The 25,000-nt window shown below is 46.6% G+C and overlaps 1 protein-coding gene across 1 annotated transcript in view; it reads left to right on the plus strand.

The window, feature by feature from the left end:
• adam19a (ADAM metallopeptidase domain 19a) overlaps window positions 1-25,000 on the plus strand; it is a 112,524-nt gene that overhangs the window by 66,360 nt on the left and 21,164 nt on the right. Inside the window, exons 4-10 of the mRNA XM_031584518.2 lie at window positions 5,362-5,440; window positions 11,784-11,860; window positions 17,596-17,779; window positions 20,613-20,678; window positions 22,254-22,325; window positions 23,055-23,221; window positions 24,762-24,846. Coding sequence (XP_031440378.1) covers window positions 5,362-5,440; window positions 11,784-11,860; window positions 17,596-17,779; window positions 20,613-20,678; window positions 22,254-22,325; window positions 23,055-23,221; window positions 24,762-24,846 — 730 coding nt within the window. The remainder of the gene's footprint in view (window positions 1-5,361; window positions 5,441-11,783; window positions 11,861-17,595; window positions 17,780-20,612; window positions 20,679-22,253; window positions 22,326-23,054; window positions 23,222-24,761; window positions 24,847-25,000) is intronic.

A 25,000-nucleotide genomic window follows, 5' to 3' on the forward strand; every position in this document is an offset into this window, starting at 1 on the left:
AAAAAGAGTACAAGAAGAAGAAAGAAAGAAGAGAGAAAACGAGAAAGAAAAATCTTGTCACAGTTGTTGATGATATTATTAGTTTCAAACAGTAAGGCACATCCGGTGGAACATGGCAGTCTTCTAAAGCCATGGTGTTTTTGCAGTGTCTATCAAACATTGTGACAGGTAGCAGAGTACTTTACTCCATCGCCTCAACACTCATTTTAAGGACAGAAAAGAGGAGGGATGAAAAAGGGATAGAGAGAAGAAAAGAGCACTTAGTAGCAAAAACCAGGACAACACACCTTTATCCGCCCTGCCATTAAAAGAGGAATATATCTGATGTGGAGTGTACAGCTCTTTTGAAAGAGTATGCTGTGTGTGTGTACACTTCATTGGCATCCATCATCAAGGCTACCCTTTTGAAAAGCTGCCACAGCTCTCTTTTCCTTAGAAGTAGTTAAAGATGCCTCATCTTTTTCTATAGAAATGGAGACGATTGATGTGCACAACATGTGTCAATACTAAGCAAGCAGAGCTTGAGTGTTGTGTTATTCTCTCGGGTTGGGTTTCGAAACGAGAAGACCGTTAAAAAAGGGTAAGAAGTGTTAGCCGCGCCTAACTGTGATCTTTATGGCAACGGAGTTCAAACCTCAGTCAGATTTTTCAGGCCCCACCTTTTCCTCAGTACACCATCTTGATTCTGAGAACAATGTTCTGTGGTTTTCCTGTTAAAGGATATTGTTGTTGTTTTTTTTGCATGCATGCATGCATGCATGCCTGCTTAAAGTAAAAGCAGAACACAACAGAAGTGAATGTTAACTACTTTTTACTGTCATTGTCATTTTTTATTGTCATGTCTTCCTCTCCTTTTCTCTCTCTTTCTGTTGTCTTCCTCATTATTGGTCTAGCTTATATTCAGTTCTGCTAATTCTGGGCTACTTTGTATGACGTTACTCTCACCATGAAGAATCACTCTGAACTTCTCTGAATGTTATTTACAGTGTTGAGCATGTGGCATGTCGGGTAAGGGTAGCTGTTAACATCAGCTTAATACCTGCGGTTGTTAGGTCCTTGGTAAGCACCTGTTGGTTTGTGGTTTGGGGTGCGCCTGTCCCACAAACGAAACTCGAACGAGCCCAGTCAGCCACAGCCAGGCAAACACACTCATCCGTTGACAAACAGAGCATATGCTATTTTTCACCCATGCTACTAGCAAACGAGAGCCAATACAGCTGTTTTTAGAAGAGAGGGCATGGAAAAATACTGAACGTAACCGACAAAAGAAGCTCTTACTAACGTTTAGACGGGCAACTGGCAACAAGTAAAGCAACAAGCAACGAGCGAAGTCTGTTGCGCAGGAACTAAAGCTAATTTAACAACTTGGAAACTTAATTTTGCTAAATAAATACCACAAGCACGCTAGCTTTAGTTAATGTGCAATGGACTTGTTGCTCGTTGTTTTGCTCGTTGCCCGTCAATGAAGTTAGGGCCCCGTGTGTTATTTTTCTGTTCTGTTTGGGCTGTGCTCTGTTCTGTGCTTTTGCACTATTTGTGTCTATTTGTCTCTTTCTGAACAATAATGGCACTGTGAGTTTGGTTGGTGTTCTCTACCCTTTGGCCTTCACCAGCCTCACTTCCCAGTGTTAATCTCCCGTTCTTGCCACTACTAGTTACTGATCTATAGAACAACATGTCAGGACGAGTATCGATATACTGATAAGCAATGAGCTATGACTTTTCAGTGCTATAATGGATATTGATTAAGTGTTATTGGCTAGTTTCGGGCACTGAAATCAGTTGACCCTGGACAGGAAGGACCAGCCAAGGTTCCTGGTTCTGATGAGCAAGACTTCAAACACAGGGCCAGCAAGTGCTGAAAGAAAGCTACAAAATCTATGGACAAAGAAAACAACCAAATGAATGTGTGTTTTTTTTAATTATTTTTTATTTCTCTTGTTCCACCCAGCTCCATGTCACAGTATATTCCTTTTGATCTTCAGCTGCAGGAGTACAAAAAGATCTCCCCCTCCCCTTGCTTTCTTCTTCCCCCCTTTGGGCGCTTAGCCAGAAATGAGCAGCGAGCAAGCAGGCCGGCGTTTACAGATGGCCCTGTTACGGAGCTGCGCCTGGCCTCGCGTGTGCCTCGTTCAGAGCCAGCGTCATTTGCGGAGTTAATTAGCCCCCCTTTGTAACGGAGCCCTCTCTCCGTCTGCCTCTCTGAGTGTTCTCATGCCTTAGAGAAAGGGGGGACGTGGGGTGGGGTGTGGGGGGTTGTGGCGGAGTGCCTCGCATCTCTTAACAAACGCAACTACATTTGGTACTACAAGGTTGATGTGGAGAGCACGTTCCAACGGGGATGTGAGTATCTCACGCCTTTTATCTCATCGGGCCCCTGCTTATTTGTTGACTCTGAAACATATGTCAGCGTTTTTTTTCGAGGGCGCCCAACATGGCAGCTGCTCGATCTGTCTTCCCACCGACTGGAATTCAGAGTCGATCGTGTTTCTCCCTCCCTCTCTCTCTTTTTTTTCCCTTTCCCTCCCCTTCCCTTTGGCTAAGCACTTAAAAGCGAGTTTCCATCAAACCACTATCTCAGTGTTGGTGCACTGCCACCTTGTTCTGATTTGGTACTGTATAAACACCTAACCTCAAACAGACCTATGAATCAGACAACAGCCATCCAGAGAAAAAAAAAAGATCTGCAGTTTGTTTTTGTTTACTTTTATTCCCCATTTAAAAAAAAAAACACCAACAAACTCGCACAACAGTTGTATTCGCCATTGTTTGAAATGTCACAGGTTTTCAATCCAACTGCCCTTGTCGACCTTAGCTCATATGCGAGACTAGCATCTGAGCCCCTGGCAGAGCATCGCTGCGACAGATACGGGAAACACAGCCACTTCTGTACTCTCACCTACCTGAAAAAGGTCACGTTCACAGTGCCAGTAATGCAATCGTTTCCCCTGTGCGCACGGCTCGCTTTTACCCACTCTGTCATTTACTGAACTCATAAAAGTCAGTGTCCCTGCCAACTCGAGTCCTCTGAGGGGTTGCAGGTTCATCAGTCAAGCTCTGACTCATAACGTAACCACACGGAGCCAGCGCCTGAACTGGTGAACCTTCCGGAACCCGGGTGTGTTCCAAAACAACATTAAATGACTAAGGGAAGGGAATCCATTCCTACAGCTGTGTGCACCTGTTTGATGCCTCAGTTGTTGCACCGGGTGTTACGGTGTTTTTCTATCTTAACAAAAAGATATGTCACATTATGTACATTCACAGTGAACTACGTCACCCTTATCGCCGCCATATTCTTCAACTGGAGCAAACCGTGAGGTGTAGTGAGCCTTAGTTGAAGAAGAGAGCTCGTTTTTTAACACCCAGTTTTGGTATGGGAGTGTGTCGCCCACTGATTCCGGCTGCGGAGAGACACATCGTCACATCGTCTTGGAGATCAAAGGACCGTTAGAAGTGGGAAGGTCTTTTTTTACCCCCCCACCCGCCCCCCACCCCCATCCCACCCCATCCACCCCCCACCCACCCCAAAGCTTAATTTCTACCTCCCTTTGGATACATTTGTCTTTAAAGGAGCCGGGGCCTGATTATGTCCAATTACAAACCTCGTGCAGCTGTGGCTGGCGGCTGTCTGCGGCAGGAATGGCACGCCGGTTGCAGACCCAAAAGAGTGTGACACCAGGCTACGGAATCACACACACACTCTCCAAGCGAGAATGCTCAACTGTCCTCTCTCATTAGGGCCTAAAAGCAGCAGTGTTGTTTGGTAATGTCAACCTGTCAGCCCTCATTCCTTTTCTCTCTCGCTCTCTCCTGTCCTCTCACATACACACACTCTCATCCACTCTCTCTTTTTCTTCATCTCCAACCCCACCCATTCTTTGTCTTAGTGTCTTTCTTTCTTCTTTACCAGCTGTGCCAACATGAAGAGCCTGTGACTTATTCATACGGTCTGATTCACTCAGCGAAGAGCAACTCTCTCTCTTTCTCTCTCTCTCTCTCTCTCTCTCTCTCTCTGTGCTGCCAGCCCTGCCAACACCGAATAAGAACACAGCTCCCTGGCACTGTCAGATCCACTCAGCGATAACAGGTCTCTGGGTGTCACGGGCTGTCTCATCGGGGAGAGTTAACGCCCCCCTCCCGTGTGTTGCGGGAGGTCGTGACCTACCCATAAACCCCAGCCCCAGCCCCTTCCTGTCAGCCATCTTTTGTTCTCTACCAGATCTTCAAGTTCATTTGCAGCTGCAGATCAAAGCTAAGGGTTCTCCGGGACACACAACGCATATGCTGTACTGTCAAACAGTCCACGCAAGAGAGGCTTGAAAGACAGACAGATAGACAAACAGACAGATAGACAGATAGACAGACAAACAGACAGACAGACAGAGACAGACAGACAGACAGACAGACAGACAGACAGACAGACAGACAGACTGACTGACTGACTGACTGACTGACTGGCGAACGAGAATTGGGGAGATAAGATAGCAGTCGTGATTTTTTTTTCATCCGTGGCCTTTACTTTCTTTATCGGGCGAGTGGTATCGCTTCCCCTCAAAGCCTGGCGCGTGCCGAAATTTAATTGAGCAGATTGTGTGTGTTTGCCTTTTTCCCGCCTTAAAAAAAAAAAAATCAAACACGGTGATAAAAGCAACGAGGGCGAGAAAACAAGATGTGATCTGACGAGAGGGAGCAAGAGAATAAAATGTCAGAGACAAGTGTGTCTTTCACTGAGATTGCCTTTGTGATTTGCTAGAGGCAATTCACACTAACAGTTGCGCATTCACATTCACACGTCACAAAGACACACGCACACACACACATACTGGACAAGGCAAGTGTATTTACATAACACATTTCATGAACAGAGGTTATCCAAAGTGCTTTACATGTGCATCATAAAATAGAGAATTCATAAGCACACAATTCAAAGCAGCAATGTATAAGGCCACCCACAAGCCCCATATATATATACACACTGTACTATAAATGGCACACACACACACACACACACACACACACACACACACACACACACACACACACACACACACACACACACACACACACACACACACACACACACACACAGAGATGATGCTAAGGTGTGTTGGCAGCTTCAGTGAAGATGTGTGTCGGCCCAAGAATCCGCTCTTGGATGTGGCCAGCACAGATGTCAATGAGTCCCAGACCAGATTGTTTTCCAGCAGCTTATATGTTTCTGATGTTTGTTTTTTTCTCCCCCTTCACCTCTCTCTCTCTCTCACTCAATGGCTATCTCTCTCACACTCTCTCCCTCTATCTCTATCTTTCTTTCTTTCTTTCTTTCTCTCTCTCTCTCTCCCTCTGTCTCTTGCTCAGGGAGCTTCTTGGTGAAGACTTCACAGAGACCCATTACAGTGAGGATGGAACGCCCGTGACCCTTACATCCAATCAGACGGTAAGGCCAAGAGTAAATAAAGCTGAAATTCTGTTTATGTCTTCAAGTCTTATCTCTCCTCCTCCTCTCCCATCTCTCCCCCATCTCTCTCTCTCTCTTCATGTGTGTGTGTGTGTGTGTGTGTGTGTGTGTTCGTGTTTGGGGGTCTGGGTCCTTAATCCAGTTCATGAGTCTTTTATCTTCTGTTCCAGACGGTTAGGTCGGAGGTCACATGACATGATATTTCAGTGCCATATCTTGACAAGCAAACCTTGTCACACGCTCCCCCACATGACCTATGTTGCACACATAGATACAGTCACACACTCACACACTGTCTCTCTCTCTCACACACACACAGAGACACTCACTCACATACACACATAAACTCTGTAACTGTGAGGTTCTACTATACTCCGAGTGCCTTGCAATGACACACACACACACACACACACTACAAAAACACATTGCACACATTGGACACTTGAAATAATATCTCTCAAGCCTTGGCTCACCCATGTGTGTATAAGCGTGTTAAACTGCACCACAAGTCATTCAGTTCTTAAGGCCGCCATGTTAACGGTTGGCTCTGTTCAGGCTGAGCAGCCATGTTTTTACTTAGACTCAATACGGCACTTCTTATGCAGTTTCTTGCCTACTAAAGAATGAATTTGTCCCTTCCCCTATTTTTTTTACTCATCGCAATCAACTGTGGCTCCGCACTAACAAGGCACTGGGAGCCGTAAAGCCTGTAATTGAAACAATTTGCTGCGTGTGCTATAGGCCAATTTTAGCCAGGCGGAAGCCTTATAAATGAGCTGCAAAGCCGCTGTAGGCGTGACATAGTAGTAATGAACTTAGGCGTTCAGGAATCTTTTGATGTTATTTTAGAGCACAACAGAATTCAATTTTATTCGCCCAGACGTGTTCGCTTTTGCTCATAGCCTGAGATAAATATTTCAGTGCGATTTTTTTATTGCAGTAAAGAGCAGAAAAAAGCAGGGATAGATGTTTTGGTTTTTTTCTTCCTCCAAATGTTGTTGCTCATCTCCCAGGTGAATGTTGACTTGGCAGAGCAAGCACCTCTGTTGCCTCTGCAGTATGGTGGGGCGATACATCTCTCTTCCCCTCTCTCTTCCCCACTCTCCTCCCCTCTCTCTTCCCCACTCTCTCCCCCACTCTCTTTCCCTCTCTCTTCCCCACTCTCCTCCCCTCTCTCTTCCCCACTCTCTCCCCCACTCTCTTTCCCACTCTCTTTCCCTCTCTCTTTCCCTCTCTCCTCCCCACTCTCTTTCCCGCTCTCTTCCCCTCTCTCTTTCCCTCTCTCTTCCCCTCTCTCTTCCCCTCTTTTTCCCACTCTCTCCCCCACTCTCTTTCCCTCTCTCTTCCCCTCTCTCTTTCCCTCTCTCTTCCCCTCTCTCTTCCCCTCTCTTTCCCACTCTCTCCCCCACTCTCTTTCACACTCTCTTCCCCACTCTCTTTCCGTCTCTCTTTCCCACTCTCTTCCCCACTCTCTTCCCCTCTCTCTTCCTCTCTCTTCTTCTCTTACACTTGCTCCTCACACCCCACAAGAGTGCGTTTGTAGCACTATCTTTCCCAGTGCCTAATTGCTCACGCCCTCCTTGAGAGGTGTTAATGATCTTCTCTCTCCCTATTTCTTTCTTAAAAGCACCTCTACCTCCGGGAGGGGTCCAGAAGTGTCAGGTTCACTTAGGTTCCCAAGCATCTCCTGTCCAGCAGCAAAGTGCGAGATCGATGCAAAAGACAAAGCCATTTCCTCTCCTGAACGCTCTCGGCAGTGAAGTTGAGCTCAGAGAGTCACCCGATGTGCCTCCTTCTTTCTCTTTCTCTCTCTCTCTCTCTTTCTCTCGCAAGGCCCTCAAACAGACTTACTTCTCTTGTAATGAATTAGAGACAGACTTGACAGACTAACACATGAAAACAAATGGAAAATTGTGAATGGGTACAGGGAGGGAACAATCTGTCAACTGAAAAAGAAATACATGTGGAGGCGATTAGTGAAAAAGACTTGTGACATTTAAATCAGGTAAAAAAAAGAGAAGTAGGGGAAAAAAGTAGATGTCGAATTTCGGCTCCTATTTAGCATTATAATGCACTCGCTCCAGCATTCGTTTTTCTCCCATCATTGTGCTTCACAGACTGTGCTTCGTTTTATTCCTTTCTTAATTTGTTGACATTTTTCTTTGTTAATTTCTCCCCTAGCCTTGCAAGTTTTCTTTTTCTCAATTTTTTTTTTCCTGTCCCTCTTTCTCATGATCGCTCTTTCTCCTCTCTCTCTCTCCTCTCTCTCTCCCTCCCTCTCTCTCTCCGTCTCTCTCTCCCTCCCTCTCTCTCCCCTCTTTCAGAGTTCGGCACTGTTGCTTGCTAACTACAGCATGAAAGCCGCAGCGCTGCCTTTTGAACTCGTGCTGCGAGGCGCAATCTGACTTCAGGTGCCGCCACAGCCCCCTTTTCAGTCCCGGGCGTCACGAATGCTTCCCGCTGCTTCATCCCCGTCACAGTTCTCTCTCTCTCTTGTCGTCGCTGATGATAAGCACCCCGCATTGCCATTAATCGCGCTCTGCTCCTCCTCCCCCAGTGAAGCGCAGAGATAACACACCCTGCGCTGTCACTCACGTATACGTAAGCGCATCACGGGTGTTCACTCAAGAAGATATAGGCGCGCACACACACACACACACAAATACACACAGACTTGTAAGCACATAGGCAAATGTGTGTACACGCACACAGACACGCGTACACAAACCACGCGCTTCCACACTAAAGCTCAGAGTTAGTCATGAACACGAAAACACCTTAAAGGCATCCGACTCCCACATTTGAAGACTCTGATGGTGGTACGCTCTGACAGCGAGCACAACTCATACATAGATGATCAATAGGAAACGCTCGTGTTTTTTAAAAAGAAAGAACCCTCTTCCTGAAAATATCCTCCTCCAGCTGCAGAGGCTTTTTTTTCAGTGAGAAGGAGCACAGGGAGGAATTGCGGTCAAGACGAGTTATAAGGAGCAGCCGCTCCTATTGGGCACTCGTCTTCAGCGGTGTCAACCCAGCGACACGGACCACTTCGAGGAAGAACCCTTCCCCGTGTGCTGTGAGCAGATGACCCAAAGGCCCGCAGCTGGTTCCGCCCGTCACAGATGTATCCCCGTCGACCAATAACAACCCGTTTAGATGCTGGAGAGCCCCGAAGCTGCAGCCAGCCGCGGCACTCTGTGCTAATGTAATATCAGCCCCAAACACTCACTCCATGCGAATCACCGGGGGGGGAGAAAGAGCCAATATTGCCCAATTCATAAGTTGCAAATGAAACTGTCAGCGCCTCCACATGTAATCATTAGGGGGGGAAATCTATTACAGCAATGGAAGACAAATATTTCGCCAAGTCCATAGCAGGTTGCTGATTACGAGAGCAGACAGAACATTAGCATGTATGCGGTATGTGTGTGTGTGTGTGCGTATGTGCACGCAGGTTGATTAAGAATATCCTGGTTATGCATGAGGGGGCGGTGTGAAAAGTGGTGTATGGTCAGCCGCAGCTCTGGAAGGGAACATCTGGAGGTAGCTGTGGTGAAAGCTGCTGGAACAGCAGAAGCTATGAAGTGCTGCAGTGCATTTTCGCACCATCTGACAGCCTCACTCTGCACATGTCAATCTCTCCCCTGCAGCATAACAAAAGGCCCCAAATGCTGATTACTCATCCATTCTAGCCACGAGTAGCATCAGTGATTCACCCCTTCTGATCTGGGTTCAGCAGATTACATAAAATGCCCTCAAGATGCGGTTCACAGGTTGGTTTCATTCTTTGAGCCATAAATTGAAGCAGTGTTTTCAGTGGGTGACAACAGATCACAAATCAGTAGGCTGTGCATGTCCTCTCCCCTTAACTTCTGATCCTGGATGCGAGCAGGCCGTGCAGGCAGAGTCGAACACAGACTGCTAACAAAAGAGTCTCAAGTTCAAAAACATCTCAACACTTCATAAACAGGTCGGCTGCAGACAGCTATTGTCCTTTGCCATAAATTGCCGGGTCTGCGCCAAGTATTGTGTGACACCAGTGCTCCCTCTCAGGCTCTGATAAGCCGTCTGTATGCCGCGGAGCATCGCGACATTAGTTCCAGGCAATTTCCCCATATTCAAATCACGCTCCCCCAGGCTTAATTGGTAATTGGATAATTTGACACTAATTTAGCTTAGATTTGGTTTCTATGCAAATGAGTTGTGTGTTGCGGGGGACATGAAAGGAGAGATGATAGATTATCTGTTGTTTTCACACCCCCCCCCCCTTTTTTGTTTTCTAAAGTGTGTCGCACTTGTCGACATGGTCAAGCATCGTTAGCAGTTCATTACTGCCGTGAAAAAAATAAAATCGTGATGACTTTTTTTTTTTTCTCTCACTTTAAATCCAATAACACTTAAAGAACCTCTCGCCTTGAAAGTATCATTACTTTAATGTTTCATTGCGCACATAATCTCACCAGAAACAAATTACTGGAAGAAGGAACTCTCAGAGCCAAGCTGACTGCAGCAGTCCCCCCAGAGGTGGAGTGATTTATCCGCTCATCACGTTCTCGCCCCAATAAGGGGAGCAGGAGCGCTTTTTTTAAATAATCATTTTATATACACGGGCGCGTAGTTGTGCATTGTGCCGAGGCTGGCCAGATTGAGCTCTCCCTCTGGCTCATTTCAGGAGGATGAGAACATTTAAGGTCGCTCACTCCACCACCCCCACCACCGCCGCAGCTTCTCCTCTCGCTACCTCATTTGCTCATATGGGACTTAAAATGTCCTCATAAATCCACCCTCCCAAAAAAAAGTACCTGTTCACAAGGTCCTTGTGCGATTTGCGGGGACTTCTCTCTTGCCACGATGAGCCACCGTGACCTAACGACTCTAGAGAAACGCTCCAGAGCCGGTTTGCTCTGAGAGCATCCACACCATGTCCTGGAACAACAATCGATTTGTATGTCCTCCACGCACAAGTCTTTCCAATTTTTTCTTCTTCCTCGCCGGTACCGTTCGGCTAAATGAGCTAATTTCACGGTCTGATCAGCCAACAGAGCTGCTTTAAACAGACCAGAATCATCACTTGTGCCCAATCTAAGCCCCTCCGTTCCAATAAATTAAGCCCGGGCAATCCTGTCATCGGCGGATGTTGATGTGACGACTTATGTGCGGACGAGTGGGACGGGTAGCGGGGGGGGGGCACTCTGTAGGTCACCCGCATGGCGGGTGTAATCTGCTCGCTCACACTCCAGAGGGCAGAACACCACCGCTTGAAGTTAATGGTCGAACAGTGAAGTCAAGACTCAATAAAACTCTAAAGGAACCGCCTGACTTACGAGCTCCGGACCATCTGCGGAGTGCCTTTGGACATTTTAAGACCTAGACTTGTTATGGCTTGAGACTTTTTTTGAATGACTACAAAGAAATGTATTGAAAAGCCAGACTGTTGCATTTAATGTGTTCTTAGTTCATGAAGATATGTCTACTGTGAGAAATCGGCTGTATGACATTGGATGTAGTCTCAAAAGACTCTACCAAAAGGTGAACGGAATGCTTAACATGTTGTCACAAGATTTGCTGAACCCAGGAGCTACAATGATCAGCTTAAATCCATCTCTATGGCAACATGGTTAACTTTGTTTTCGCTTAGTAGTTAAGCTTGTAGCAAGGCGACTCGCTCTCCTGATTAGCTGAATTTTTGAAAGACTCTGTTGCAGTTGCTAGCCCCGTTGAAGATATTGTTCTGCGCTCAACGCAGTTGTAATACCCTTCCCGGCGTCCATGTAGCTGAATGCAGATGTTAAAACACTTAACCCAGAAACCCAGTGACCCTCCTTCTACACAAAAGCCCCAGTGTGTGCACTTCAGGCTTGGCATTGTGGTAATGGAAGCCTCTCACTGGGACCCCGCTTGGCTGTTCCTCAGCTGATGAATGCTTGGCTACAGCAGACATAGTAACAAAGGAAATGACCTCTCAGAGAGTGAAGTGAAATTCACATTTAATGTCTTGTGTTTTCCCCTCAGTCTTTCTCAACATGGGGCCCAAGCCAGTGTTTGGCTATCGTAATGATAGAGTGCTTAGTTGATTGTAAGGCAGTCTTTTCCAGGATCTTGCGAGGGTTTATTGTGATTGTTCCAACCAAAAGAAACTGAATTTGACTTCAGCAATATTGTGGCAATAAGAGAGAATTGCAACATGCTAATCAATTTGCATGAATTTGTGAAAATGCTGGAGGGACTGGTAAGGTAACAATAACGTTCCAAATAGCAAATGCTAAAGTGCTTTCTCTCTTTTTCTCTCTCTCTCTCTCTCTCTCTCTCTCTCTCTCTGTAGGATCACTGCTTCTATCATGGGCGAGTACAAGGTCACACAGACTCCTGGGTAGCCCTCAGCACGTGTTCAGGAGTAAGGTAAGGTATCTCTTCGCTTAGGTGGTGTTGCCGACACGCAGCCATCTCACCACTGCTGTGTCATTTTCACTGTGACTCTGATAACATGTCCTCTGTCGTAAGACCATGGATGACCTCAGTTATGTCTCCTGACTATAGCAGTTCACCCAAATACACCAGAACAGAGCAGAATGTTCGGTACAGAATTTAATACTGACTTGTTGTTGTTTTCACTCTGCGCATTAGGAAGAGTTTGCTGGGTTGTGCTAATCAGCACATGCTAATGAGGGCTGTGAACCATGCTAGGATGTTCTGAACTCCTTGAACTCGTCTTAGTAGTGGCTAAAGGTACAATGATGATATATTATTTGTGTGCTTTAAAATGACAGCATACACTCAACTTTGCCACAATGAAGCTGGCAACAAACCCCCAAACACCAAGCTAGCTGAAGAATTGCTCTTGACCTCCATTAGCCTTTTCCTGGCACAGATGGCAGGAAGGAATTGCGCTCATGAGTTGCAGTAGGAATTGTGCTCTTGATTTTTGCAATGCAGATTAAGTCATCATTTCATTATTATCTCCTAATTAACTGCCTCTATAATAATTTCATGTTATGAAAAGTTTCATTAAAATCACGATTGAATTAGAAAATAGCAACAAATTATTAAACCATAATTGTCCTGCCATGACCTTGGATACCTACTCAATAGGTTGCCAGTCTCTGCTCTGTAATGTATAGACCAACTTCATTCTTTCAATGTTATATGCGGCGCATAAAAGAGTGAAGCCTGCTTCTCTCCAGATTGGACCGGTCTAACAGGATTAAGGGATTGGATGTCGATTATGGTGTTTATCATGGGCGCTGCCAACCCACTTTGTCTGAAATAATATTTATTTTCAATTTTGGCTCAGAGCTATGCAATGAAATTAAACGTCTTTGATATTAGGCTGAGCAACCAGAGGAAGGAGAGTCCAGTCTTGCAAAGAAAACTCTTTTTTCCCCCATGTTTGATCTTTCAGTGTTTGGTCAGTGGGACCTCAGGCAAGGTTATTTAGAATTTTGTCTTTGTGGACTAATTCCATTTTTTTTTTTTCAGAAGCTGTCCTTTTTAGTTTGATAGCAAAGCCGCACTTGAAACGCCTCAAAAATATTTTTCCATGGCTATAGACCAGTCCCAATGCAAGTAGTGGCACGCATATGAGGGAGAGAAAATTCAATTCAACTCACAAAACCCTGTTCCTCCCCGCCCCAACCCCTCCCTTCAATATTGAGCCAATGGAAATGGGATTCATTACTTTTTCTTCTTTTTGCGCCGTCAAAAGACTTCAAATCTAAACCAGATCCATTTTTTATTAGAAACTTTAGGGGCCCGGCCACATAGAGCCCCCTCCCTGGAAGGATAGATAGATAGGAGTGTTTCACCGAGATTACTTTTAATATCGGCTTGTCATTTTAATATTGCAAAGCTGTGCAATTCCCTTTATAATATATGGGTAGCAGTCTAATATAACGCCGCACGTCATCGATGGCAGCGTGGACTGTGTGACAGCATGATGCCGCCATGGTTCTGGATGAACGTTTCATAAAGACAGAGAGAGTGTTCAATATGGAGAAGTTTATTAACAAAATCAAGGAATTTACTGTCATTGGGGGGGTGGGGGGCGTAGGCGTTAGTGATTGTTTTCACAGCTGTGCGAGGATCCGCTGTCATGCTAAAGTGGTTTCTGAAGGGAAAGTGGTCTGTTTGTTTTTTTTTGTGTCCGCACTGATTATTTGAAGAAAGGAGAGACAAGCTTGCAGACAGAAACACACACACACACACACACACACTCCCTGCCCTGTGCTTATCTGATCAGGCCGCTCTGTTGTATATTTTGATGTTCCCTGTTTTCTGTGCCTCCCTGCTCATGTTCCGCACTTTATCGCTCTCCCTCCCTCTCTCTGACTTTCTCTCACATTCTCTTGCTCTTTCTTTCTTTCTTTCTTTGACTCCTATCTGATTTTGTACATTTCCTTTTTGTAGGTTTTCTGTGCACCTCATTCTTCGTCGCTCCATGCGGAGGGGTTCACCCAACAGAACCCCTTTTTATGGCATCTACTAAATCACTCCTACTGTAACAGCTGGCCAAAAGTGCTGAGACAGAGAATCTTTGGCCAGTGTGTGTGTGTGTGTGTGTGTGTGTGTGTACGTCTTTTTCTGTTTGTTTCATTTGTTGTTCATTTGTCCTTTTTCAGGACCCTTCATTTGTATCTGTTTACGTTTTTTTGTTGTTGTTTGTTCTCTCTCTCTCTCTCCCTCTCTCCCTCTCAATGCGCATTTGCACATGTATACGTGGGCATTTCCTTCAGCCAAAACAGACAGCACAGCACATAGCACATCCCAGCTGCTTCTTTTGTCATGACTACTGCATTGTGTGTGTGTGTGTGTGTGTGTGTGTGTTGGTAAATGTGTGTGTGAATGTGTGTGTGTGTGTGAGTGACTGTGTGTGTGTCTTGCCCAAACATAATCGAGCCAGGAAATGCATGAGTCTCTGTGTGGACGACAGGGTTGCTGCTGGGACAAAGAGGCTCTTCTGTGTGGTTCACCTGTTTTGCTCTCACTCAAGGCCCACACACACACACACACACACACACACACACACCGCAAACTCGCCTCATACATATATTTCCCCCCGTCTCACACACGCAAGGCCATAGTCGCCACTGCGCTCTTGCTGATGCACGTCACGATTTGAATTAGCTTTAAGTTGTGTTAGATTGGCTGAAAGTGCTCACGCATGGGAATACGATAGTGGGGGTGTGATATGGGGATACTGCAGATACATTTGTGGATTGTGTGTGTGTGTGTGTGTGTGTGAGAGGCTGTCTGTGTCGCACATGCTTGTGTGTATCTGGATTTGAGTGTGTGTGTGTGTGTGTGTGTGTGTGTGTGTGTGAGAGAGAGAGAGGCTGTCTGTGTGCGCACATGCTTGTGTGTATCTGGATTTGAGTGTGTGTGTGTGTGTGTGTGTGTGAGTGAGAGAGAGGCTGTCTGTGTGCGCACATGCTTGTGTGTATCTGGATTTGTGGATGTGTGTATATGTGTGTTCACGCGTCTAAAGACAGTTCTTCAGGGGGTCTTCACTGAGTTCAGTGTGTGAGAAAGTCACCACAATTCCAGACAAGCTGAATGCTGGATCCTCACTTCCAATTACTGAGGAAACCAAACACAGGCATGGAGACGTTTTGCTGTCAGGGTTTTGAAAACGTGTGTGTGTGTGTGTGTGTGTGAGGAGCCACCCTGCATGTGTAGGGGATTAAGAAAGTGTGTGTGTGTGAGAGCAGCCACCCTGTGTGTGTGTGTGTGTGTGTGTATGTTAGCATTACCTCAATTAAATTGCTTGTACATGTGTGGCTGTTTGGACAAGTGAATGTGTGTGTGCGTGCGTGCGTGTGTGTGCATGCGTGTGTGTGCCTTTGTGTGTGTGCATGTATTCATATGTGTGTGTGTGTGTGTGTGTGTGTGTGTGTGTGTGCATGTATTCATGTGTATGTGTGTGTGTGTGTGTGAAAGGAGTGGAGCTTGTCTTGACTCCTGACAGTTCCTGATGGAAAGAGAGGCGCTCTGACTGTAAATTGCATTCTTTAGCTCCGGATCCTCTGGGACAGCACTCTCTCTCTCCCTCTGTCTTTCTCTCAATCCTTTCCTCTGTCTCTCTCTCTTTCTCTCTCTCTCCCTCTGTCTTTCTCTCAATCTCCTTTCCTCTGTCTCTCTCTCTTTCTCTCTCTCTTTTTCTCTCTTTCCCCCACTCTCCCTATCTCCTTCTCTCGCTCTCTCCTTTTCTCTTTTTCTCCCTCTCTTCCTCTCTCTCTCTCTCTCCCTCTCTTACTCTCTCTCCCTCTCTCTCTTTTCCTCTCTCCCTCTCCATCCTTCTAAACTAAACTAAAGCCTGCAGAGCAGGCTTATCAGCAGAGGCTTTAGTGCTGGAGGGCATGAGGCTCTGTGGGCTGTCCTAGCATCCACAGTCACTGATCAGGGATCAGTTGGTGCTGCCCAAGCTGTGACCTTAATCATTACTGGCCCAAACATTGAAGCTGACCTTGAGTAAGTTGTCAAGGACATCACAAACCAATAGCGAAAAAGATGAGGAGGCCCTACACACATTTTGGCTCTCCATCCCCCTCTTGTGGTAGTCCTTTAGTGCACGATGCTCCCAGTTTCGCGCAAAATGGGATTCACGCTTTTTAATGCGCCTCCATCATGTCATGATTCTCCCCTACGTGTTCGGAGGCTGGCTCATGAAATGGGCGTATCTAAAATGGAAGCAGACAACATTCACAACCTCGTTTATTTTGGCTGTCACGAAAAAAACGTGGAACATGGACTTAATCAATTTAATTAAAATCCATGGAAAACATAAACCAGACTATGATTTGGAAAAAAGAAAGCAAGGGGAGAATTAGATTACAAAAAACCTCAAATGAAAACATCCTTTTTTTATCACATAAACAAAGAATTCAATTAACCAAATGACACGTTTGTGAGGAGGCGTATTTATAAAGATGTGTTGGAGTTGTTGGAGATTCGTGATAAAAAAAATACGTGCATCATACGTGCATCATATCTTTTGTAGTTTTAGGTATTTAAGTGTATTTTAATAAAGCATTGGAGGCGGACGTGAGGTCAACCAAATCTCATTTATGATTCTCACATGGCAGCTTCACATAACACACATACAACTCATTTTTTCACTTCTCTACCCTACCCTTAAGATGTTTTATACTGACTCCTAGCTGTGTGGTTCCGAATACAGTTTAAAGAAAGAGAGGAAACAATGCCAACCCCCGTCTGAAACCAACCAGAGACAGAACACTAACTATTTGGATTAGGACGGGCATGGAATGTGGATGATTACTGTGGCTTGAAAGTTGTAGTGTAGTGGATGATGGCTTCACGTTGGATGCACTGCGTGTCGGTAAGCTTTAATATGTCCACACAAGGTCGGAACACTTGCAGCATTCTTTAAATAAAAATAAGGTACTGTGCATTTGACACACTAACTTTATACATGAACCAGTACAAAAAGTGTCTCAAGTGTCTTGTCTTGTACTGGAAGTGGCTATCAGAAGTGCATAGCTGAAAAAAGTGCGAATGGTGTTAACGCAAGAAACGCTCACATTTGTGTGTTTGCTCTGCCCAAAACGCCTAACTGCCTTCATGACGTGGAAACCACATAGGCTGAAAAGTGCGTAGCTGCGCATTTTTTTTTACTTTCGCACTTGGGAGAATCGCGCCCTTAAAGTGTTTAAAACCATAATGTTATGAAGGGCCAGTTCTTCCTTGGATATGGACCCATTATCTTGGCATAAGGTGCACTAATTTAGCAGGAGGATGATACTTCCTGTATTTTTCTTACCTCAGGCATTAAAGAGAGTTTCCTTGTAGTGCCTTTTCATCGACTCATGCTGTTTAGTTGGAGTGGAGTGTCTGTTTGTCTGGGAATTAGTCCAAGGGAGTGTAGAGTGATTTTAATTAGACGCTTTTCTTCTGTGCCATGTAGTGTGGTCACCTTGAGCTGCCTTGTTAAATGCTGTTAACCAAACCTTAGAATTCACCATGTGTCTAAGTGCCTTCTCTTACCTTGCTTTCTTTGTTAATGAAGCTTTCCTAACCAATGCTTTTTGTTACAGCAATGAGACAGAGCTAACTTAAGAGACCTAAATTAATGTGTGTTGTTTATATCTTTTTGTGTGTGTGTGTGTGTGCGCGCGCAGGGGCCTGATTGTCTTGAATGCAAACGACACATACTACCTGGAGCCCAGGGGAGGCCAGGAGGTCCTCCAGCACTCCTTCTACCGCACCGAGGAGCTGTCCATCCAGGGTGGCACCTGCGGGCACGGGCATCAGACTGGACACCCTAGACTCATCTCCAGTCTCCTTCAACCTTTGCATCAAAGGGTGAGGACCCCAAAAATTCTGCCTGCAAACAGATAAACCTAATAGCTATTTGTCCATTTTTTTCTCCCGTTGTTAGTCATAGATGTGTTGTTTATTGAATCATGGATTTGCCATGCGATGCCTTGTATTTGCTCACAATGATGGGATTCCATTGACCTTTTTTTGTTGCGTTTATTTTTTACCTGTTGCTAAGCGACTGCACGGTAGAGCCAAAATGGCTCCAAATGGTATGTCCTGAGCAATGGCTCTGACATGTTAATTATCATCCACTCACACTGTTGCTATGTTGAATATCTGTTTTTGTTCACTTTGCCCAGAAACTAGCATATGCCACCCTCCCCAAATAGCCATGCCACTGGACATCCTTGTTGTTTCCTGTGAGGAACCCAAGGGTCTGAATAACGCCCCCCTGGCGCGATGATTGAGCCGCTCGAGAACATTTATCACGGCCGCACTCCCGAGCCAAAAGCAAGAAATTACATTTATGTGGCACTACGGCGAAAAGCACAATAATAAAAACATATCAATCAAATCCCACTCAGATGCACACGGACATAATACACTTGACCGTTCCCCCAAGACAGCCATGCCGCATTGGAATAAAAAGGATGTAATTGGGTTGAGGTCCCCCAATGAGGAGCTGCCATTTATGAACAATGGAGAAGTAGAGTGGGCTGTCTATGTGAGGGGCCTTTTGGGTGTCCTTCTGCAGGGAGCCGCCACAAAAGCCCCTCTCACTAGCTCTACTGCTGAGCCCAGTGCAAACGCACATCTTCCAAAGTGGATTGGATTGCTGGTTTCGTTTTTTCGCCCTCTGTTCTTTTGTACCCGCTCTCTTTCTCTCTCTCGCTCTCTCTCTCTGTCTCCTTCGCCCTCTCCTCTGATGACCAGTGACAAATGACCACTCTTGTTCCTGCGCTTCAAATTTTCTGTCATTTGGCCGCTTTCTCCAGGCTGTTAGGCTCCCCTTTCTCTCCACCTGCCCCTCTGCCCCGCTGCCCTTCTGTCCTCCCCTTCCCCTCTCATCTCTCATTGCACACTCTGTTCCCCATCTCTCCATCTCTCTCTCTCTCCATCTCGCTCCATCTTGCTCTGTTTTCTGTTTCCAGAGCCTTCTGATCCCTCGCTCATTAGACCTTGGCGGTGGTCAGGGCTCCAGACGCGGGTGTGTTACCCAAATAAACAGCCCAGGCAGAGCCAGGCGTCTAGGGCAGAGGCAGCCTGCACCAGCCCACCCCGTCTTAGTCCACACACACCCCCAGCTAACCCCTCTGCCCTTCGGCTGGTTATGTGTGTGTGTGTGTGTGTGTGTGTGTGTCTGTGTGTGTGTGTGTGTGTGTGTGTGTGTGTGTGTTTCTATGTGTGTCTGTCTGTGTGTGTGTGTGTATGTGTGTGAAAGAGGCAATGAAAGAGAGTGTGTGTGTGTGTGTGTGTGTGTGTGTGTGTGTGTGTGTGTGTGTGTGAGAGAGAGAGTAAGAGAGACAAAAAGAGAGAGAGAAGGAAAATGAAGACTCGTCTCAGTTCATTTTTTCTCCCGGTTCTCTCAATCAGCATTGCTCGTCATGTGCATCCTGCAGTCACCTTTGGTTGGTAGCTTCTTGGTTTTTCAAGACTATGATAAGCTACATTTGGGAGCATGAAATGATTAATACCAGGAACTCACCTTGTACCTGGACATCCACTTGTTAATTCTGAGATTTGTTTTTGTTGAATTTCAATTTGTTTGTTGACTGCAAGAGCAGCTTATGGAGCGTAGTGAATAGGGACTCATACAACGCATGCACATGGACAAAGACACACACAGACTTACACACTCAGACACACACAGAATTACACACTCACACACACGCACACTCATATACACACTTACACAAAGACACACACACATACACTTACACACTCATACACACACAGAATTACACACACACACACACACACAAATACTACACACTTACACATAGATACACACACACACACACACACACAACTACGCACTCACATGCACAAATGCACACGGTCTATTTGTCTTATTTACAGCAGAAATATCTCATTAAGCCCGCTGCGGCTCCCTCACTGTCAGAGCAGGTTTTGTTGTTCTGGGTTAATGAGCCTTCGAGATGAATGGGCAGCTATTGATCACGCCGCTGCTTCAGAGCTGGCCTTCCGAGCACCCTTGGAGGAGCTCACAAAACAACTCAACAACCATCAGCATCCATCTCTCCGAAGCACGCCAACGATAACACAGGGCACATTCGGCATATGTGTCTCGAAAGCACTTTGAGCACCTACTATGACTAAAGATACTAAAGGAAGTTCGATGAATTCATATTCAACGAGTTCATACATCAACGGCAACATTATCTTCTGGCTACTACTCGTTTCGATTACAAATCCTCACGATTAGTGCTTGTATTACAGTAATGACTGCTTTTCTGAGGATTATGCCGTGTGATTTCACCACTACCACCCATGCTCATGCAGCTTTTCCCACCATGTGCTCAGCTTTATCCAGGATTGGGGCTGGTTTCTAATTAACATGGCAGCCGTGCTGTGAAACATAACCGCGATCATAACAGCCATTACTGTATCAGCGTCGGACTCTGAGGCGTGTTGACATGAATAATGATCAGAGGAATTGAAGTCAGATTGCAGACGCCAAACAAGCCGGCGGCAGTGTGGGTAATCGTCACAGATGTGGGATTTGAATGGGCGGCATGACCTTTTCCCTGACCTTGGGAGACCATGAATTTTTCCTGCCCTTGCAGGACCGTGACCTTTTCCCTCAACCCCTAGCGTGACCTCTTCCTGTCTTGTTGTCCCTCCTCTCTGACAGGTGAGACGCAACGCCGGCGGCACAACCAAGTACATGGAGCTGTACATCGTGGCCGACAGCACCCTGGTAAGCAGCTGCTAACGAGCTGTGCGGCAAGCGTCGCAGGCCGCCACCTGCAGCGTTAATTAGCCCTCTGCCAACCCCTCCGTCACTATACACTATCTTTTTCTCCTTCTCTCTCTCTCTCTTTCTCTCTCCCTCTCTCTGTCTCTCTCTCTCTCTCTCTCTTTCTTTCTCTCTCTCTCCCTCTCTCTCTGTCTCTCTCTCTCTCTTTCTTTCTCTCTCTCTCTCTCCCTCTTTCTCCTTCTCTCTCTCTCTCTCTCTGTCTCTCTCTCTTTCTTTCTCTCCCTCTTTCTCTCTCTCTCTCTTTCTATCTCTCTCTCTCCCTCACGCCTACCCGCCTGGTTTGCACCTCCACCTTAGTGACGTCAATCACTTGCCCGCCGATGGAGCGCCCAGCTCAAAATAGAACAGTGGCTTTGTCCATTAACTCTCACTTTTCACACTTTCCCCACTCTTAAACGTGGTCCCCCTTCCCCCTTCTCTCACTCTCCAGTGTGCCAGTCACTCTCTCTCTCTCTCTCTCTCTCTCTCTCTCTCTCTCTCTCTCTCTCTCTTTTCTCTCTGTCACTCCATCACGCACATTCAGTCTCAGACATCCCTTTCTCCTGTTCTGTGCTTTCACACTCTCTGTCTCTTTGACACTCCATCACATCCACCCCCACACCCACACCCTCTTCTCTGTCCAGTCATCTTCATTTTTTTAACTCACCTACACACACGCTCTCTCTTTCTCTCTCTCTCTCCTCTCTCTCATATCTCGCAAACATCCAACTCTCTATCCAACAGTCTCTAACGTAGAGGCTGTCCCTGAAACAAATGAAATCTGTGTGCTGCATTGAGTTCCCCTCCCCTCCCCTCCCTCCCCTCCCTTCCTCTCCTCTCCCCTCCCCTCCCCTCCCCTCCCCTCCCCTCCCCCCTCCTCTCCTCTCCTCTCCTCTCCTCTCCCCTCCTCTCCTCTCCTCTCCTCTCCCCTCCCCTTCTCTCCTCCACTCCCCCCACCTCTCCCCTCCCCTCCTCAGCTTGCATAGATTGATAGTGCCAGAGACCAGAGGAAGCTCTGGCATGTTAATGTCCATCAAAGAACTACAGTACCCAGTTTGCAGTCTGAGCGTGTAGCCCTGATGCAAATTGGAACACAAGAAACAGAGCGTATGACAGCGCTGCTCCTAATGACTGCCGGGACATGGCGCAATAGAAGAAGAAGCATCAGACATTCAGACTCTAGTTTAAGCACAGCGCCGTCTGACTATTGGTATACTAGATTTGTTTGCAAAAAAGATAATTTACAAAGTAACCATGCCAATTTACTTTTTAGACAATCAAGTTTTTCCCACTTGAACCCTGCAGTCACTTTAAGTATGCATGGGGTCTGATTTATTTGCCTGTAAACGAATTGGTTATAGGTCTGTGATCTGGAAACGCAATGCAAGTTTTAATGATGGTTTAAGGTGAAAACAAACACAAACATTTAAAGAGGGCTTCTGTTGCTGGTGTTGATGCATGATTGGGTAAGGGAGGGCACACGCTGCTAATTGCAGTAATTGCTAATGGTATTTTGTTCTCTCCTTTCCTATTCAGTATAAAAGACAAAACAAGGACTATCACAAAACCAAGCTGAGGATAATGGAAATTGCTAACTACGTTGACAAGGTACAGTATTACGCCATCACTGTGTGGCCTTCAGATGGACTAATTCCTAAGAAAACATCACGTGGGCTGTAAAAGCATCCAAGCACAATAGGGAAGGAAGGAACATCCATACTTCGTGTGAAGTGATCGCTTGTACTTAATACTTTGCAGCGTGGCGTCACTGTCGTGACTTTGGCCCCTAGCTCAAACTGAAGGCTAGCGCCACAGCTCATCTCAGCCACAATGCCATTCACGTTGAGAGATAACATTGAGCTTTCGATTGCTTTTACTCAACAGTTCTAGGAAGTAAAGCAAACACTAGAGCAAGACATCTACGTAGAACTCCTGTCTGAGGGACAGTGCATGTTTCTCCATAAAGGACAGAATGTACTCCGGATAGAGATGAGAATGACGAGGGGAAACAGTTAGAAGGCTTGTCAATCAATCACATTTGTGGGCCTAGAACTATGTTTTTTATATAAATAAATGGGATAGGAAGGTGCAAAATTATAGTTTCAGAAAATTAAAGAAGGTTTCCTATCATGTGTTCACCATACCAAAGTACTGGGACAGGAATGATTAAACGGATTAGTTGTACACCAGATTCTGCTGATAAACGGATTGTCTGCGCTGAATGTTGACCATGACGGCATCCAGACCTATGATCTCTGATAAGCCATTTGTCGAGGTAAACCACAAATTATGTGACCATTTGGTCAGTTTTTGAAATGGGAATTTTGGGTAATGTAGTTTTACAGGGCCCTGAACATCCGCGTGCCCCTGATCGGCCTGGAGATATGGATGGAGAGGGATCAGTGTATCGTCAACGAGGAGCCCAACGCCACCCTCTGGTCCTTCCTGCAGTGGCGTCAGAAGCTCAAGTCCCGCAAGAAGCACGACAACGCCCAGCTCCTCACGTGAGTACTATCATCAGCAACCACTTACACATGTCATGAAGTCAATAAGCAGTTACTCAAAGGAGCGACATGGTCAATACCCAGCCTGTCACATGAGTGAAGTAGTGGGCCTCGCGCGGGCATCATTTATGGATGCTAAAGCGAAGCCTTCGCTTCAGTATGCAAATAGGTGACATTAAGTCAGCATGCATCAATTCAAGATTGCAGCATGGAAAATAAGACTTCACTGCAGTTTGAGCAAGCTATAAACCCATCACTACAAGTTGGCCCATTGTTGGCCCCATTTAGACTGGCTACCCCTCCTCCCCTCCCCTCCCCTCCTCTCCCCTCCCTTCCTCTCTTTTCCCCTCCTCTCCTCTTCCCCCCTCTCCTCCCCTCCTCTCCCATCTCCTCCCCTCCTCTCTTCTCCCCTCCGCTCCCCCCCCTCTCCTCCCCTCCTCTCCCCCCCTCTCCTCCCCTCCTCTCATCTCCCCTCTTCTCCTCTCTTCTCCCCTCTTCTCTTCTCCTCTCCCCCCTTTCCTCCCCTCCTCTCCCCTCCCCTCTCCTCCCCTCCTCTCATCTCCCCTCTTCTCCTCTCTTCTCCCATCTTCTCTTCTCCTATCCCCCCTCTCCTTCCCTCCTCTCCCCTCCCCTCTCCTCCCCTTCTCTCATCTCCCCTCCCCTCCTCTCTCCTCCTCTCCTCTCCTCCCTCCTCTCTATGCAGTTAAAGTGATTGCCGCGGCAATCAAACCTCATCGACTGCAACAAACACAGCTGTTGCAGACCAGCTTTGACCAAATCCGTTTCCAATAAGGGGTCCTAATGGCTCGATTCCCCGGAGCACAAGATAAAGAAGAAGTCGCTCCAGATCCGGTGGGGGCTGGGTGGTGACGGGGGTTTAAGGGTCGGTGGGGTAGCGGGGACGGAGCGCTGAATGATGGCTTGGGCCGTGTCCGGAGTAGTTTTGTACAGCTGGGTCATTTTGTCAGAATAATTGCGGCGGCGCACATCAGCGCGTCGCCAGACACATTACGCGGGTGAGCATTCGCCCGAGAAAACCACCAAAAAAAAAATAACGCCCTCCTCGAAAAAAAAGTTAATTGAAAATGCTCTAAATAATTAGTCTGTAGATAGCAGCGAGCAGCGAGCAGCGAGCTCCCTCTCTCCTTGCCTCTCCTCCTCTCCCTCTCCTCTCTCTTCTCAAACACTCCCCCACCACCACCCCTCCCCAGTCCTCTCCCTTGGATTCTCCCCAGGGCTTGATTTGTTTGTTTTGGCGGAGTTCATTTGCGGGACCACAGAGACCGTGTACCCAAATGAACATCAGTCTGAGAAAGCCAGAGATCAGCCCACTGTCCTGCTTAATCAGCAATCGATTCATAAACACACACACACGCACACACTTTGAGAATTACATTTCTTGCACACGTTAACAGCTTGAGTGATTTCAACATTTTTCCCCACCTGCAGTGATTTATTTATTTTCGTGTGGTGTTTTCTTTCTCTCTCGCTCTGTGTGTGTGTGTGTGTGTGTGTGTGTGTGTGTGTGTGTGTGTGCCAGGGGCGTGATCTTCAAGGGTACCACCATTGGCATGGCACCGCTGGAGGGCATGTGCAGCCACGAGAACTCCGGGGGCATCAATGTGGTGAGGCACACCAAGCCGTACTCTCTCTCACACACACGCACACACACACGCACATGCACAGACAGGCAGCGTTTCGACCACCAGGACCGCAGGAGAGCGTGCCGTCTGCACGCGGTGCGGTAGAGCGATCAATGGCTTTGCCCACGCCTGATTA

Source organism: Clupea harengus, chromosome 18 (assembly GCF_900700415.2).
Source record: "Clupea harengus chromosome 18, Ch_v2.0.2, whole genome shotgun sequence".
Lineage (NCBI taxonomy): Eukaryota > Metazoa > Chordata > Actinopteri > Clupeiformes > Clupeidae > Clupea > Clupea harengus.